This window comes from Paroedura picta, chromosome 11 (assembly GCF_049243985.1).
Source record: "Paroedura picta isolate Pp20150507F chromosome 11, Ppicta_v3.0, whole genome shotgun sequence".
In the NCBI taxonomy this organism is placed as follows: Eukaryota; Metazoa; Chordata; class Lepidosauria; order Squamata; family Gekkonidae; genus Paroedura; species Paroedura picta.
Window position 1 is genome coordinate 17,979,611 of NC_135379.1, and position 18,891 is coordinate 17,998,501.

The 18,891-nt window shown below is 41.9% G+C and overlaps 1 protein-coding gene across 1 annotated transcript in view; it reads left to right on the forward strand.

Annotated features, from left to right (window-relative positions):
* The window catches only part of CUBN (cubilin), a 137,029-nt gene that overhangs the window by 116,230 nt on the left and 1,908 nt on the right, over window positions 1-18,891 (forward strand). The window contains exons 60-66 of the mRNA XM_077303068.1: window positions 11,608-11,816; window positions 12,764-12,926; window positions 13,517-13,725; window positions 15,434-15,590; window positions 15,685-15,863; window positions 16,835-17,000; window positions 18,589-18,824. Coding sequence (XP_077159183.1) covers window positions 11,608-11,816; window positions 12,764-12,926; window positions 13,517-13,725; window positions 15,434-15,590; window positions 15,685-15,863; window positions 16,835-17,000; window positions 18,589-18,824 — 1,319 coding nt within the window. The remainder of the gene's footprint in view (window positions 1-11,607; window positions 11,817-12,763; window positions 12,927-13,516; window positions 13,726-15,433; window positions 15,591-15,684; window positions 15,864-16,834; window positions 17,001-18,588; window positions 18,825-18,891) is intronic.

Here is an 18,891-nt window from a genome sequence, read left to right on the forward strand (position 1 = left end):
AACACAGAATCAAAGATAGAGTAGTTTTTTCCCCCAAAGATAAATTTGATCAGACTTCCAATTTAGTGAATCTGAACATTGCAGAGGCATTCTGTGTGTGTTGGGGGTGGGGGGAGAGACAGGTTAAGGTAATTAACCCTTTCCCTGCAGCCTGCTTTTCTAGGTAAGCCAATTTACCATTTCCTTTCAGGCTACACATTCTTCCTACCCCAAACTTTTTCCTCTTCTCGGGTTCTTGTATTGTTTCTGCAGCTAGGAAAAGGGTATACAGAAGAATAAATGTGACTGCAGAACTGCTACAGAGAAAATCACCCTCTTTTCCAGTAACATGTGCTTTGATCAGATTCACAGACCCCAATCAACAGCTTTCATTTCACTTTTTAAATAAAGCATGAAGTTAAATAATAGTTGTGATTTGAGTCTGACAAATACGGGATTCCTGTTTCATGGCAAATGATATTCTGCGGAACAATCTTAATTATTTGCAGATACTCTAGCCATAACTCTAAGATGTTTTAATTAGAAATAAGATCTGATCTCCTCTCAGGTCAACAAAGTATTAATCTGTCAGTAAAATTAACAGAGAACGAAGGAAAGATAACTCTATTTTTGCCATCATCCATTTTCACCAGAAGTAAAAAGGGCCAGACTTCTAAAGGGGGGGAAAGAGCAATGTTTAGATTACTCCTAATGAGTTTTACTGTGTCTGTTCACCTCCTTCCAAGAGTTAATTAGGGTCACCAATAATATTAAGCTGAACACTATAATCACATTATCCAGTCTTGCTTCACTAATATAGTTACAGAATAGTGTACTCATTGTAAATTAATGAAGAATTGTGGGTCATGTGGTTGCTGTGCTAATACAAAACTTTCTGAGATTTTACATTGGATAGAGAAGATGGGGTTTTGCTATGAACTAATTTCAAACAGACCTGGGAGGTTTTGCCTCTTTATTTACCAAAGATTTAAATAGAAATTGTGTGGCTCTATCCACCAGATAAAGGCCTTTGAAATTCTGAACAAAAGACTATTTTTCTAACAGTGCGTCAACAACCTGAAAAACTGTATAGGCTTGAGGATTGAGTGAGGGGCAGTATCTTGGGAGAAAAATTGAAAATTAAAAGAAAGACTTGTCTACTTAGAAGATGTTCTTATGATTGAGTTCCTGTCAGTTCCTCAAACTACCCCAAAGTGACGAAATAGGAACTGATGGAATGGGACCTGGGTGTTTTGCCCCCTAGTGTTTTATCATTCTGCCCTACCCTTATAAAAAGGAATTCTCGCTACCCCCCCCCCAAAAAAAAAACACAAACAAAACTTAAGAACTGAATCTTAGTACTATTTCAGCCTTTGAAGATCAATAGCTTGTAGACCTTGTAAACATGGTGCCAGGACTAAGAATTGCGCTTTATAATTTGGGGCAGGCCAAAACTTTGGCCACGTCATGAGAAGGAAGGACTCCCTGGAGAAGAGCCTAATGCTGGGAGTGATTGAGGGCAAAAGAAGAAGGGGACGACAGAGAATGAGGTGGCTAGATAGAGTCACTGAAGAAGTCGGTGCGAACTTAAATGGACTCCGGGGAATGGTAGAGGACAGGAAGGCCTGGAGGATCATTGTCCATGGGGTCGCGATGGGTCAGACACAACTTTGCAACTAACAACAAAAACTTGGTGTAGTCCTCTGCAGTCCAGAAAGGAGGATCTCTTATACAGACATCTAACAATCAGGGAATGAAAGATCATTAGTTAAAGTACACTTTGTACATTTAATTAAGATAATAGTGGGACTGTATTTCATGTTTGCAAAACGTATCAAATGGAAATGGAGTTCACAGAAATTAACAAAAGGCAGAACTGTGAATATATAAACGTAGTAAAGGCAAAATGTGCCCTTAAGTTGGAACTGACTCATAGCAGCCTCCTATAGTCCCCCCTTATGGGGTTTTCAAGGCAAAGATGAAGGGAGGTGGTTTGCCATTGCTCTGATGGGGTTTGGTGAAGAACCAAAGTATTCCAATAGGCTTCTTATTCTTGCATTCTTTTCAGGCTATAACAAATGAAAAGCAGCTGCTGGCCAGGGTGGTGGGTGTAATGACTCAGCGTAAGAGCATGCTTCTGCTATAACACAGAGGTTGTTTGATGGCAAAAAGTCTGAAGTGCACACTTTGCAAATCCAGATGAATGGCTTCCCCCCCAAATACCTAATTAACAGGGGAATGATATGGGAGGGAATGCATTAGGCTTTTAAATTCATCAATGGATATTTCAATATTACAAGGAGGCCTGAAAAGAGTTGGCATTCCTCAAGTCAGACAGAACAAAACTTTTAAAAAGTTTAGTTCAAAGTGATTTAGGAATCAGATCACTGGTCCAGCATAAAAAGACCTAATTTTTTTAGTGTATTTAGTGTATCTCTTCCTTTTTTAAAAAAAATCTTTCAAATATTTATATGGATTCTCACTGTGTGGAAGCAGCATGTATTGCATGTTGTTGCTCTGACTGGCATATGGTGGGGTGTATGTGCCAATACTTCCAGTAGAAATTACATGTGAAAACAAGGGGCTTAATTTGGATTCCCACCAACACCACCATGCAAAAAGTGTTCCGACAAACAATCCCCTCATGTGCTATCTGAAGTATTATGCCCAGATGAGAACATGTCCTGATGACTGGCTTTCCATGCGCAGAGAAGAATTCTGAAATGGAACAATGGGCTGTACAATGTCTGTGGGTGGAGAATGTCATTTTTTAACGCTCTGCCGTGCTCAAAAGAAAGCCTTCAAAAGCCCGTTGAAAACTAGTGGGAAATGTTCTGGCTCAATCCGCGCTCTAGCTTCCTGATTTTCTGTGTAAGGAAGCTTTCAAATTATGACCCCCCCCCCCTGCTTGTACTGGGAAAATAACAGGGTATAGCCAAATAACTTAAAATGGGGCCACCCTAGTCTGCCATAGGAGGAGACAAGGGGCTTTACTGAATTTTCATTTCCTCACTTGTGTGTGTTCTGCTGCTGGGGAGATTGGATCTGTTCTGCATGTGCTTTGATCCCTCTAGTAGTCAGTTCAATAGCCTTTGGTCTAGCACAGTGGTTCTCAACCTTCCTAATGCCCCAACCCTTTAATATGGTTCCTCATGTTGTGGTGACCCCCAACCATAAGATTATGCAAGTGTTCTTTCACAGAAATTAAACCGAAACTGACCAATGGCATGAAGATCCGTTGTTCATGTTTGTATGTAAATTGGTTTTTTTTAAGGGTTTCTCAGTTCAGTTCTGCCTCTTGTCCCACCATGCCGATCTCGCTCTTTTCCACTGCCCCAGACAGACGAACACTCCATCTCGATCTACTCCACAAGGCTATTGTGTGGATGGCGCACCCCGAGCCAAGCTGCTTGCCATGCCATGACCCCTGTGAAAGGGTCATTCGACCCCCAGGTTGAGAATCACTGGTCCAGCAAAAAAACCTGCAGTTTAAATCTGCAGGGAAATATGCCAGACATAAAGAAGTGTAATATGTAATATTGAATCAACTACAAAACACATGCAGAATAGAGAACACCCCCTTCCCCCAAGCAACAGAAACACACAAGCAAGGAAACCGAACGTGGAAAAGTCCTGTCTTCTTGAATACAAGGGACTTACTTATAAGGAAATGTACATAGGGCCTGTCAACAATGTCTAAACATAGTTGTTTACCTACTTGCTATTTTACTCAATCATAATAATAAACCATCTTGATTGTCCGATATACCCGCATTCCTCCCTCTCATATTTCTTCAAAGTTGTGCCTTTAGACTTTTTGCACTAGATACCCATTTTGTCAATGGTGTTATTTATCCAAGTTATACTCTGTAATATTGGAGGATTCCAATCAGAAACTATGTAGGGGAAGCTTCAGAAGAATACTTATTCAGATAAGAATTATGATGCGCTCATTTAGTTACAGATGGTTTCCTACCAAGAACTGACTACTTTCTCTCTAGTAATTTGCCACATATGATATAACTTTGGTTATATAGGATAAAAAAACCTAATTTACCCATTTGCATGAGTTTGCTGTGTGCAACAGGATTTTTCCATATTTGTGGACCCCAGTCAATATCATATTAATGACCCAAGGGCAAAAGACAAATCCCTCTTTGTAACTCCGCCTCACCATGTTTTTTTTTTCTTTCCTGTCAGTGCTCAAACAGCTTTGCACACAACATTATATATATATATAGTGTCTTTTCCTGATCTGTTAATCTGCAGCCTGAAATAAAGTGTGGTTGACACTATCCTTATGCTCTTCCTGCTGACTCTGAGGAAGTGATTATGATGATAAAACGTTTTAATTAATCCCCTCAGGCTTAAGCAGTTTTTTGAAATGGCTTCTATTTTTCGAAGCTCTGCAAATTTGAAAGAAACCCAGCAGAAGCATGATAGCCATAGAGACTGGTAGACCCTACTGTATTCTGCTGTTTTCCCTTGTCATTGGCTGAAATGCTATGATTATCATGGGTTGTGGTAAGAAAGGTTCTTTTCTACATTAAATTGACCAGGAAAAAAGTGTTCACACTTTGTAGAATGTCTATACCCGGTTTTCTCAACCATGATTTCATGAACCCCTGGGGTTCCTTGATGGCCCTGGAAGGGTTTCCTAATGGGTGGGAGTTAAATAATTTAAATATATTTTAAATTTGTCAAATATTTATTGGGTGATATGACCATGTATGGTCATGGCAACCTACCCACCACTCCCAAAATGGCCAATGATGGGCCTGGAGGGGATGGGGAGGGGCCCTGGATAGACATGTTTACAGCTCTGCTTCCCAACCATGTTCTGCATGCTCATACCACTTCTGGGGTTTCTTGAAGCCTGAAGAATGTTTCAGGGGTTTCTCAATAGCAAGAAAGTGGAGAACAGCTGGTCTATATGAAAAATAGTGGATTTGTAGCAAAACTTTGCAGAGAACCTATAGATAGAAGAAGCTGCTTGTTGCTAACTAGAAGAATGGACATGCCACAGGTTCTTGGAGACAAGAGACATATGCCTAGAAGTTAACAGGAATGGCCCTTAACATGGCAGACAGGCAGACAGGCTCAAGCCTGTACATGAATTTGAACTATAAGATAGTTATATTAGTCAGGATTAGGGATGCCAGTCTCCAGGTGAGACCTGGGGATCCCTTTGAATTACAGGTCATCTCCAGACTAAAGAGATAATTTCCCTTGGATAAAATGGATTCCATAGCATTATACAATACCAAAGTCCCTCCCTGCCCCAAATCCCACCCACTCCTGGCTCTACCCCCCAACTCTCCAGGTATTTCCCAACTCAGACCTGGCAGCCCTACTCAGGACTCCTATTTGGCTGAAGCTCAAATCTTTACCACAGTTGAAATCCATCTCTCTTTTTTCTCTCAGTATTTTTTGTATTGCTGCAGTGTTAACACAGAAAAGAACGGTTGATATGTGACGTTCTACATTTGACTTTGTGAATCTGTTTATAATTAACTGTGTTTCCAGTTACCTCCAGTGGGTCTGAGTATCATTCATGGTTTGAATTCAGACAAACCTCAGTCTTAAAATATAACTCTTTCATAGTCCATCCCCTCATTATTGCTGGTGCCATTCCAGCTATTGCTATGACTGCTATTCTATAAATGTAGCTTTAAGAGATATCAATTTTCTGCTTGGAGCCAGAACCATCTTTGCTTTCAAATTGCTGCCACAGCAATATATAAGCTATACCCGAGCCAACATCAGTTAGTATCCAATACTTGGCTTCAAGCCTGTTTCCATCAGTTCTGAGCTGGATAGAAGTCAGCAGAGAGAGGCCCTTGCAAGAAAGGCAAATGGTGTTAGGTTTGCCATAACAGAAACATTATGTGCAAGGCGTGGGGGTGGTGCGATTTTAGCACTGTGATTGGCACTGCTAGAGGCTCAAAATGAGCCTCGTCGCCTGTTTGGGTTACCACGTTGTACAAAGAAGGTAAACAGACTGGAGAAGACTTAGAAGAGCAAAATCGAGTTATCAAAGAAGTGTGACAGGCAGAAGAAGACTGTGGGCCAATTCCAGTGCAGTATTTGTAAAAGCAGGAAGACTATTGCCTTAAGAACCATAGCTGTGTCCTTTTGCAGCAGAGAGTTGTGGTAGGGCTTTGTGTGCAGAAGATGCCTGCAGTTTATAAAGCGATCAGAAAGTTGGCACTGGGGTCAGAGTGGAAAATACTGACCTTGATAAACCATTCGTCTATTTCATGCAGTCTGGTTAGGGTTGCCACTCTGCGTTGGGAAATATCTGGGCTGGGAAATACCTGGAAACTTTGGGGGTGAAGCCAGGAGTGGGCAGAATTTGGGACAGAGAGGAATGTTGATAAAGTTTAATGCTATGGAGTCCACCCTCCAAAGCAGCCATTTTCTCCAAGGGAACTGATCTTTGTTGCCTGGAGATGAGCTGCAAAACCAGGGGATCCGCAGGCTCCATGTGAAGACTGCCATCCCTAGTTCTATCCCAACATGAACTGTTTGCTCATATCTTATGAAAGCAAGCAATTACCAAGGTGCTCCTGTCCACTATAGTTGGAAGGAAAGTTTATTTCATCCCTACAGGCCAGAGGAGGACTCTGTCATTATGCTATAATCCTCTTTGTGAAGAAAAACCAGGATATCAGATGTGAACACTGCAGAAAAAGTCTCCAACAGTATTTTTCTTGTTCAAGAGAATGAAGCCTTAGAATGGCATTGATTCAGAAAGACATGGATGATGTAAATAGAACACAGACTTCCAAAGCATCAAGTGGATGACCTGATCCATTTTTATTTTCAAGTTTATTTTCAAGTTTATTTTCACTATGCCAAGTCTAGCTGCTGGATAGATCCTGCTTATGTCAACATGGCTTTCACCCAGGCTTTCTTAAATGAGTTTATCTTGCCCCGTTTCAAGTCTGGTTTTGAAACAAAAAATGTCTTGTCTGTTCTGCTAGGCTACAAGTAGGAAGTATGACCCAGATTCTCCTGAACGTCTCAGCAGCTTGTGATATCATTGACCTTGGCATCATTCTGGGCAGGTCGGAGAGAGAGAGTTCACTTCACTGGTTCTGTTCTGATTTCACTGAATAGTACCAGATGGTGGTGCAGGTGCATAGTGGCCCATAGTTGCTCATAGTTATGGGGCTCCTCAAGGCCCTGTTTTGTCCCTTGTGCTTTTCAACATCACCTTGAAACCACTGGGTATTTAATATGTGTGAACAGTATGCTAATGTTGAGAGTAAGCCTGATGATTATTTCTCTTCCTTATCATCATCAGGTGATCATATAGATGTTATAAACTTGTATCTGGAGGTAATGATGGGTTGAATAATGGCCTGAAGCTCAGTCTAGACTAGTCAAAGATGCTGTTGGTCAACCTGTACCAAATCAGCAATTAAGGAGACAGGCTGTTCTGCATGGGGCTGTAACTCTTCTTGAAAGAACAGGTTCAGAGTTGGAGGTTCTAGAAGATCCAGGCCTACAAGGGGAGGCTCAGGTCTCCCCTGTGGCATGTATCAATGGTTTCAGGTGATATTCTAGGTCCAGTCCATAATTATGCATGCTCAAATCAGATTGGACAGCCCGCTGGGAAGACACTTTAGATTGCTGGCTGTTGGTAGCTGGCTTAAGTATTCCACTTGTTTCCCCAATAGTAACTGCACTGGCTGGGGGAGAAGGTGTCAGATAACACCATAATTGTATAGATGATGGTTTTAATGGGGGGAGGGGTTAATATGGGGATTGTATTTTATGTGGGTTTTACTGTGTAACCCACTATGAGACGGCTTCCTGTGGGTGGCGGGATAAAAATCAAATAAATAATTAAATAAATACATAAATAAAAATTCAAACTAGACAGTTACTGTGTGCTTTGAGATGGATGTTTCTGAAGGTCATCTGGAAATTTCAAGATCATAGCATATATTTCACATGTGCTAAAGGAGTTATTTTATTGAGTAACTCACTTCTAAACTCAATTGAAAGTTCTTATTAGGATAAGGTAACCAGATTTTAACATTGGTAAAGCGGGACACCATTGACCGGGGGGTTCTTGATTCAAAATTTGGTCTACATGGAGCAACAAAAAGTTTCATAGAATGCATAGAACACAAAAATAATATTGTATTGCATAGAACACAAATATATATATATATATATTTAATTTCAACATAAGTACAATTTGCCAGGTGCCCCCAGATGTTCCTCCAAAAGTTATATTAGGACCTGTAAAGCCTTACATGGGATGCAATCAAAGTATCTGAATGACCACTGTTTTAATGACCCTGCCTAATTACTGCAGGCATTATCTGAACCCCATTGGTTTATTTCTTTCCATTATCTGAAATGATGGGTGGTCATGCAAGGGAAATCTTTTTCTGTGGTGGCACCCTTGGTTATAGAATACTGTCTCCACAGGTGTTTGACAGTCATCAAATGTGCCCATCAATGCCATGTTGGGGAACTCTGCTGTAAGTGGAAAAGGCAGACTATAAATGATTCAAATAAATAAATACAGCAATAGGAAGGAAGCACAGGTAATTTTGCCCCATACAGATGATAGAAGCTGTAAAATTAGTTACCTGAGAGAATCCCTGAGTATACAGGGAATTTGTAAACTAATCCCCCCTCCCAAAATGTTTGGATGAGAACTGAGAATGTTCCCGCATACACAGAATGTTGACAGCATCTGGGAGACAGTTAAAGGAAATGAGTAGGGAGAAATTAGTCTACTCAAATAGGGAAACTGGGGTCGGTGGGATTAGGGGTTTTCCAAATTGTTCCTCCCTTCTGCAATTTCTTGTGGGGCCCCAGCTGGCTACATTTCAGTTTCATTCATGTAGTAATTATATATTCCTTTAAAGTCTCTGTGGTTTAACTGAGATGGGGGAAAAAGCTTCTTTTAGAATGAAGTTTTCCTTGCTCCAGTTCAAAGATGCTGCAAGTTTTGTAACCCTCATTCAAAGTGGTTTGGTTATCATAGTCTTATAGGACTCCGGGGCCTCAAGCACACAAGTTTATTGGTTTTATAATTAGGCCACAGAGCAATTTGTGTGATGATTGAACTCTACCTTAAAAAGATACCAGAAGGCAGTCAAAAGTTTATCTAGATGTAGTTCTGAAACTAAATCTCCACGATGCTTTATCTCAGCTGCTTGCTCTCTCACCAGTCTCCATTTTGCCACTCTTATTTTGAAGATACTACTTTGGAAAGACACATTGGGTTGGATCCTTTAGGTTCCCTGTGAGATCTTTCAAGAGTCCCTTCTGACCATGGGAAATCTCCCTGCCCACAAGTCTGCTCTGTGTGACTCTTCTGATGTGGAAGAGAAAGGAGAGGCAGTTTCACCCTTTCCTCACTGCAGCCCCCAACCCATGTGGCTTTTAGGTTATGTGGGATCAGAAGGGACTGCTGGAGTAAAGAGAATGTGATTGCTTCCAGGCTATAATAGACCTACTCTTGTTAATGAGGACCATGATACTGAAAGCACTTAAGCCAGGATGTCATCTTCATGAGTCAGGCTAGGGGAGAGAGAGATGCCATGCTAGGAGAAACTGTTCTACCTTCTGGTGGTATTCTCTGACAATACCATGGTATGTCTGGGTGGTAGAACTTAAGCACAACAGAAGGCCAAACATAGGGTAAGTGGTGTATAATGGAATACCCTGGATTCACCAAAAAACAGGAGGTGACGTTCTCCACCCCTGGTTTCCAGAGTTCCCACTTCTCCGAGGAAGTTCCATCAGATTCATATTCAAAGAGTTTCAGGTCCGAGTCTTATTGTTTTCATCCTGGAGGAATCATATCCAACCTGTACTGAGGCAGCTGCATTGGTTACCAGTCATGGCCTGGATCAAGTTCAAGGTCTTTGTTTTGAACTTTAAGGCCATCCGCAGCTTGGGCTCTGGCTGAGGGACTGCTTGCCTGCTTATGCCCCCCACAGGGCTCTTCGCTCTGTGGGCACAAATCTGTTGGTGGTTCCTGGCCCCAGAGAGGTATGCCTGGCCTCGACCAGGGCCAGGGCCTTTTCTATCCTCGCCCCGACCTGGTGGAATGGGCTCCCAGGAGAGCTGAGGGCCCTGACTATCAAAGTTCTGCAGCGCTCTTCCACCAGGTCTTCGGCTGAGGCCAGGTTTCTTAAGATCAATGGGCCCCCCTCAGGCTACACTGTACTATTGGGTGAACCCTTTCCTGGATGACTGTGGGGTGAAAGGGGGGGGGTCTTTTTAGCCATGTTAAGATGTTTTGGTTTAATGGAACTAAGGTTTTCTTTATGGGGTATTATCATATAATCCGCCTTGAGTCCCAGGAAGAAGGCAGACTATAAATTTAATAATAATAATAATAATAATAATAATAATAATAATAATAATAATAATATTTCTAATACAATTTTTTTTTTACTCTTTGGTTAATTTGTTTGAACAATAAAATCTCTCGCTCTACAAACACACAAGCAAGGAAGGATCTAAGGAGTTTTGTATACCAAATGCAGCTTTATGTTTATGCATTTTGAGAAAGGGAACTTCTTCAGCACGCAGCAAATGATTTTTGACATCGAATAGACTTTCAAAAAGCAGTTTGATGTATATCGTAGAGATGCATGACTTAAACGGGGGATGTCAAAATCTCATCTGGGCACCCCCAAACCTTTCAGTGCACCTAAAATAGCTTTTGAATTTTCAGGGAGCATGGAGATCATAGAGTGGTTAATATTTCCAAAATGATTTAGTGAAGCATGCAGACTTTGTGATAGTATTTCACATAATGTGAAACAACATTTAATTTCCTTTCTGGACATATAACTGGGGTTTTGTTTCAGATATGGGGAAAAACCCAGTCATTTTCTATAGAGAACTGGATTGACTAAAGTATTATGACACAGCTCCCCCTACTGTCTAAATCTGATTCTGTATTACATGATCAATATGTTTAAAGCCTTCGTTCTGAACCTGAACCTGGAGCTGGTTCAGGTTGGATGCAGTAGTTCTGAATTTTTTTGACACAATTCAACAGCAAACACTAGAGAACACAGGAAAAAGCAACACAAGCTGTACTCAACTGACAGTGGGATTCTTTCAAAGTAAAGGTGAAGGTAAAAGTATCCCCTGTGCAAGCACCGGGTCATGTCTGACCCTTGTGGTGATGCCCTCTAGTGTTTTCTTGGCAGACTCAATACTGGGTGGTTTGCCTTCCCCAGCAGTGCCTCAGATAGCCAGGGCCCAAGCTGCAGATGGCCTTAAAGTTCAAAACAAAGTCCTTGAACTTGATCCAGGCCATAACCAATGCAGCTGCCTCAGTACAGGTTGGATATGATTCCTCCAGGATGCAGTAGGAAAGGCTGAAGCTCCTTCCGACATACCATAGTCCCAATTTGAACCAGACTTATGGGCACTTTGGACAAAGGGAACTCTTGACTCATATGCTGTTCTAAAAACCATGCCTGCCTTAACAGGTGCGACTGTGTGTGTGTGACACACTTCTTACCTTCTGACCTGGACATGAGGACTGGTAGATTTTCATGCTCACTTCTATCTATTTAAGTAAGCTTTAACTTTTATACCTGGTTCTATATTGAGCATCTCTATTTCTAACAGGTCCTCAACAAGGATGTGGTGGTTATCTGACAAATTCCAGTTATACCTTCAGCTCTCCAGACTCTGACAAGGATGGCAAATATGATAAAGATCTGGCATGTGTGTGGACAATTATTGCACCTGTCAACAAACTGGTCAACCTCACGTTCAACAGTTTTGTACTTGAAGCAGCGTCTGCCTTTCAGAACTGCCGGTTTGACTATGTCAAAGTAAGGTTCTTGCTGCTAAGAAATGGCACAGTTATTTTAGTGTTTTCAACTTCGTCTACAAAAGTCCGTATGTGTGTTTTCATTGGTAGCTCTTCTTATGAGGGGTAATTAACACTATAGGCCACGGGACTGAGTCACACAATACAAACTTTGTGTCCCCGTTGTGTTTTCAACTGCATGAATTATTCCCCTCATGTTCTCTGACCTCTGCCCCACCACGCCTGTGCTTTGGATGTCTGATGAAAGTAGATCACTGCCCCGATTCATCACCATGATGCTATCGCAGCCTGACTTTCATTTGCAAGCATGTTCATATCTCCTCCAAAGTAAGTTCCTCGAAAATGGTTTTCCACCAGTTCACCGCATGGTGGCGTCCACTAACAGTAACATGAATTGAATCATAAGCATACAACGTTGAGGTATATATTCTTTAATCAAAATTGTATGCTTATGATTCAGTGAACGCTACTGTTAGTGGAAAACTATATATATATACTAGGGACAAAGCCCGTTGCATTCAGGAATACAACGGGTGCTAGATTGGGGGTGGGGTAGAAGAACTCTGCAGATGGCCTCTCCCTTCCCCCAGGACCTGGAAAGTCTGCAGGCTGGGGGCCCCCAGGCAGGAAACTCATTGGCAGGGACAGCTCTCACGCAGCAGGGGCAGCACTCACGTCAGCAGCCTCTGAGCCTCAGAGGGAAGTAGAAGGAGGAGGGGGTAGTCAGGGGTGGGGCACGGAAGGCGATTGGCTGGTCACTGGACAGACAGGCAAGCTGGTTGGAGTAGGATGCAGTCAGGGGTGGAACACCTGCTGTGAATGGGCATTAAGCACTGAGTGGCACTTAAGCCATGAGGCCAGTTCCTCCTCCTAGGCCTTATCAGAAATATTAGGCGGAAGAGATGATACCATGCTGACTTAATTTGGGTTTTCTTTTTCTCCTTTTAGCTGTATGATGGCAGGAATGACAATGCCACTCTAGCTGGCACTTTCTGCGGCTCCAACGTTCCAGCTCCTTTTCTTTCTACCAACAACTTCTTGACTATTAAGTTTGTCACTGACAGGTCTATAGAAAGAGCAGGTTTCACTGCCACCTACACCATGGTGGATAGTAAGTATAATTTTCTTTTTTTATTTAGAGATGATGACACAAAACAAGTCACCGTAACTTTATCTTGTATGACTTCATGAAGCAGCTCACAGCTAGTCAAAAGTAATTATGGAATGTAGACATGTCAGTTGAGAAGCTAGAGATGTCAGTGGAAGGAGATTTTTCCAGTGTAGAAAGAATTTGCCAGAGCAGATCAGCCCTGGAGTCTGGTGGAAAGGAAGGTGCCTTTGAAGTGTGACTGGAGAGAAAAGGCTTGGGGGGGGGGGAGGCAGAGCTGAGACATGAAGGGATTGAGCTGCAGGAAGCATTGCCAACCTCCAGGTGGGGCCTGGAGATATCTCTGAAATTACAGCTGATCTCCAGGCTATGAAAATCAGTCATAATAGCAGCAGATCTCTAGCCACTACCTGGAGACTGGCAACCCTAGTACACCTAGTTCTTTATTACAAGTACTTTTTAACCTGAAAATATTACTGATTTGACCAAAACATACTTCCAATGAATGTTGTTTTAGGGCGACAGCATAAGATTATAGGACTACAAAGTGTCCTTTAAACCAAACTTTATTCACTTCTTGTTGTTTGTAACAGGACTATGTGGAGGTACATATAACGCAACTTCTGTATCCCAGACTGTGACATCACCCAACTTTCCACATGACTATCCTCCATTTACAGTCTGTAGATGGGTCATTGATGCCCCTCTTGAACAGCAGGTCAACCTAGTAGTACAGGAATTCCGTCTCCATTCCAGTCAAGACTGCTCTCGGAATTATCTAGAATTCCAGGACATACCACTGGTAAGTCACTTAGGGCAGATTTTCTCAAAAGTGGATCGCAAGCTTTTGCAGTCCCCCTCCTTACCTGGAGGCTAGACCATTGTGTTTCCTAGTTCTGTGAGCCTTGCATTTTCTAAAGCTACTGAAGGCAGGCAGGAGAATGAGGAAAGGACAGGGCCTCAAGGTCCCCTCTTTGAAGGGTATGTTGTTCTTGACGATTCTTGTGAATCTTCTCATGCTAGCTCTCAACTTTTTTTTACCATTGAGCAACCCCTGAAACATTCTTCAGGCTTCAAGAAACACCAGAAATTGTGCAGTCATGCAGAATATGGTTGGGTAACTGTGCATGCCCACTCAAGGCCCTTCCCATTCCCACCCCCTCTAGGCCCATCATTGGCCATTTGAGGGAGGGTCGATATGACTGTATACAATCGTAGCACCCAAAAAATATTTAACATTAAAAAAATATATTAAAAATTAATTAACTCCCACAGTTGTAAAGCTCAGAATGTCTTCCCCTACTTCCAAGCAAATTCCATTGATTAGCATGGAGCTCTTTTGATAAATCATTTATCTTATTAGCTGTCTTGAAGGATTCTTTGCCTTTCCCTTTGGTAGGAAGATTGTCTGTTGAATTTCTGTCTGCAACGCAAACCCAAAAACCCTGCCAAGAAACATTGGCTGTGCTCCAAAATCTACTCGTTGGCAGCCATTATGAAAATTAGTTTTCTGCTCCTCAATTCAATCCAGAGGGTTCTATAGATCCCACTGCCTTCCATCTATCATTCCGAGGCTCCCACCGAAGTGTAACTGTGTGCAGAAAAAGAAGGAACAAGCCATGACATAAATGGGGGTTCCTCCAAGGTGACAGCCTCAGGGGCATAACAGGTTATGATTTGAGTCACAGTGGTCAAACAGTGGCTTGTGTAACTGTATGTGTTTAGAATAATTTTTCATAATTTATGATTATTGTATTCTTACATTCCTGCAAACAATAACTTTTAAGTACAATAAATTTCAAGTACAATAAATGGAAGTATGATAAGTATGATAAATAAATATTTCAACAAGTTTCACATTAATGTTGGTCTTAAGTAAATGTTTGCTTGGGTGCCTCCTGTAACGATCACAAAATAGTAAAACTTGCTGTTAAAATGCATGTAACCTACGGCTGCCAAAGACCTGTCCAAATCTCATGTGACAACGTTTTGACTCACCATGCAAATTTAATCTGTCTATGTGGGTCACCATACCAAAAAGGAAGGGAATCATTGATTTAGAAAGCAACCCCAAGCGGATCTACTCAAAAGTCCTGTTTTATTCTATGAAGACCAAGGAAAGAGCTTTTAAGATTGCTGCCTTAGTCCTTTGGGATGATTGTTATAAAACAGGTTCTGCTGAGTATTACTGAGTGCTAAAGATGGGTTGTAGTAGGAGTTCCCAATCTAACTTCCAAAGGTCTTCTAGATCAGGGTTAGTCAACCTGTGGTCCTCCAGATGTTCATGGACTACAATTCCCATGAGCCCCTGCCATTGTTTGCTGGCAGGGGCTCATGGAAATTGTAGTCCATGAACATCTGGAGGACCACAGGTTGACTACCCCTGTTCTAGACGTTTCCTTATTGGCAGAAACTCTCAGTTTTCACTTCCTAACTTTGCTATGGAAGAACTCTCTTCCTATATGCTAATCTTACATTACATGGTCATCCATTAACTTTTTGTATTTCAGATCAATCAAGAACATGCTAACCGTGTCCACAGGTTTTGTGGAGCTGAAAACTTTACAGTCCCCGAATTTTATTCATACAGAAGAACTGCCACTGTAATTTTCAGATCAGAAGCTTATATGCCTAACAATGGACTCAGCTTCTCCTATAAAGCTTCAGGCAAGATTTAAAACTATTCCTTTGCATGCATGACGTTTCCCTTAAAACATATGATAAAAAGCTAAACTGTGATTTTGTTGTCCTCTCTCAACAGGTTGCAACAGGGAATACAATCAGTCCTTTGGCTACCTGAAAAGCCCAGGCTGGCCTGATTTTTATCCTAATAATTTGGATTGTACCATTATTCTGCGAACCCCAGAGAATCATCTCCTGTCTCTCTTTTTCACTTCTTTTAGTCTAGAGAGTTTTGGCTGTCAGAATGATTTCTTAGAGGTAGGCCATCATGTATTCCATTGGACTTCATTCAGGATTTTGCCGTCACTTTAATCTTCTCCTTTAATTGTCTCCAGGGACCATTTGTCGATCATTTAATTAGCCATGCCCCTTCACCTGATCTTGTGAATTCGGTGTGTGTGTGTGTGTGTTAATATGGTACCTGAACACCCTGACATTTTTCCTAATGTTACTCAGAAAATTGCTACAGATGAAAATTGTTGAGCCAGCAATTAACAGCCTACCATCTCCATACAGATGAAATGTTTAAAGTGGTTGATGTGATAGCTCTTGAGACTGTATTGCTTTCAAAAAGGTTTGGCTCCAGGGCCACTACACAGTTCTGACCAATGGAGGGACCTACAGTATAATGAGGTAGATCAGTATGCCAGGCTGGGTTATTCATTAGTCTTTGGCACACATACTAGCAAAAGCTTCTAGCTCCTTTTTCCTCACAATCCTCAGTATCCTATGTTGGTCTGCCCTGGTCACCCCTGATATTACATGTTTATCCTGTCCATCCTCCCCAGAGCTCATAGAAATATGTATGACACACCACCCTGAAACCCTTGCCCTTGAGTGCTTTTTCATTTCTCTAATGGCAAGACACTTTACAAAGGGAGACCAAAATGGTCCCTCCATCAACCCTGAGCCAATGTATGATTATTATTAGCTTTTTCTCTTGTCACCCATCCCCGTTCTACCCAGTGATGTAGATTAGGCAGTGGGTTACTGGTCCAAATCTTCTTTATTCTAGTCCAGCTCTCACATCACTACATCACACAAAGCTGGGCCTAATCTCTTGGAGGTCAGCCTGGCCCCATTATAGCAATGGTTTTGTAAGAATGAACCCTTCAAATGGAATGGGGAGGGATCTGCTTTGACAGGGATACACCTTTAGTCATCAAGGTAGGTTTCAGTGCTGTTTCCTCTTGCTGTTGTTAACAAATGTTTTGTGTACTCTTTTCAAGATCAGAAATGGTAGCGATGCAAGCTCTCCACTGCTTGGCAAATATTGTGGAAGCACCCTGCCTAACCCTGTGTTTCCTAAAAACCATGTTGTATATCTACATTTTGTAAGCGATGTCTTACTTTCTCGGCATGGATATGAGATCACCTGGACTTCATCACCAACTGGTACTAACGTTTGCTTTCAACTTTATTTTTTTTCTATTTAAACATGCAATTTGGCTTAAAATGCCCTCAGGGTAGCTTCTGAACTATAAACACTAACACAAGAAATCAGTAATAACAAATAAGAAACAGTTAATTCAAATACAACCCACTGAAGCAGCCTTTCTCAATTTTTTTTACTGTTGAGAAATCCCTGAAACATTCTTCAGGCTTCGAGAAACCCCAGAAGTGGCATGATTATACAGAATATGGTTAGGAAGTATATCTGGGTACATGCCCACTTGGGGCCCTTCCCCTTCCCACCCCCTCCAGGCCCATCCTTGGCCATTTTAGAAGGGGGAAGGTGGGTCAACATGACCATATATGGTCATACCACCCAATAAAAGCTTAACAAATTATATATATAACTCCCACCCATTCAGGAAACCCTGGTTGAGAAAGCCTGAACTACAACAACAGTAAAGTATTATATAATTTGTTTTGATATACTATTTATAGTTACCTTTTTAAACAAAAATCATCAATGACTATGAACCACCCCTGGTGCAATTAAATGCATATTGACTGCTTTGATTGAGGTAGCTTCCTGGTGGAGTTCTTGCTCCACCTTGCCTCTGACACTTTAGGGCAGGGGTAGTCAAACTGCGGCCCTCCAGATGTCCGTGGACTACAATTCCCAGGAGCCCCTGCCAGCATTCACTGGCAGGGGCTCCTGGGAATTGTAGTCCACGGACATCTGGAGGGCCGCAGTTTGACTACCCCTGCTTTAGGGGCTCCTGAAAGACATTGTCCTTCAGTCGCCTCGCTTCGCAGTTTTTCCCAGCTGTCCGCCGAGCTTTCCTAAACCTGTTTTGGTGCAACCTGTACTACAGTGCAGATTTCCACACTTTCTGTCCACATCTGCTGGTCTTTACCTACAGCTGGCAACCAGGGCAAGCAATCTCTTAGCACAGTGCTCTGGCACTTGCCACCACTTAATGCAGCAGTGGAAGTAAATAAAAGGGGGGAGGGGGGAATGGGGAAACCAGTGTTGAACAATGTCTTGATGACAGTCCTGGTTGCATACTCAGAACTGAAGCCAGTGCTTAAAAAATATCCCTAATCTCTATGGTAAAACCATAGAGTTTGCAGATGTTTCCAGAGTAAATTGTGACATTGCAATATTATGACATCACTTCAGGATATGCAACCTGAGCAGACATCACAGTGTCAGGAGTTTTTTAGAATTATCTGTCGTAGTTATGTTGCTCCATTTTTTAAACCATCCGAGGTGGTGAGAAGGGAATAGTACCTGGCAGAAGAAAGCACCAGAGAGACCCTCATGCAGATGTTCCATTGCCTTTGCATGATAATGAAATGGGCAGTTGTGCAGATGTACCCAGAATAAATAAATAAACACTTAGAATTATCTTTAAACATTCAGTGGTAATATATACTATTTACGTGAAATGTTTCCTCTGTACATGGGCTTCCCCATCTTCTGCACCTGAATGAAATATGTTTGTAAACTACCCCAACAGAGCAGTTACCTAATTGCTGACCTGCAGTTGCCATATCAGAAAATGCATAATATTGCCTTCTGTGTTTCCAGGATGTGGTGGCACCTTATATGGTGAGGCTGGTTCATTAACTAGCCCAGAGTACCCAGCATCTTATCCAAATCAGACAGACTGTGCATGGCTCATCAAAGCACCCAAAGGACGGATTGTCACGATAAACTTTGATTTCATCAGTATCGAAGACCCTGGTGACTGTACTAGAAATTATCTGATACTCTATAATGGACCAAACAGTAGCCATCCACAGATTGGGCCATACTGTGGAACGGTAGGTTTTAATTATTTTTGTTTGTCAATATATAGGCCATTTGGGGACTGGCAAGAGGCTTGTGGGT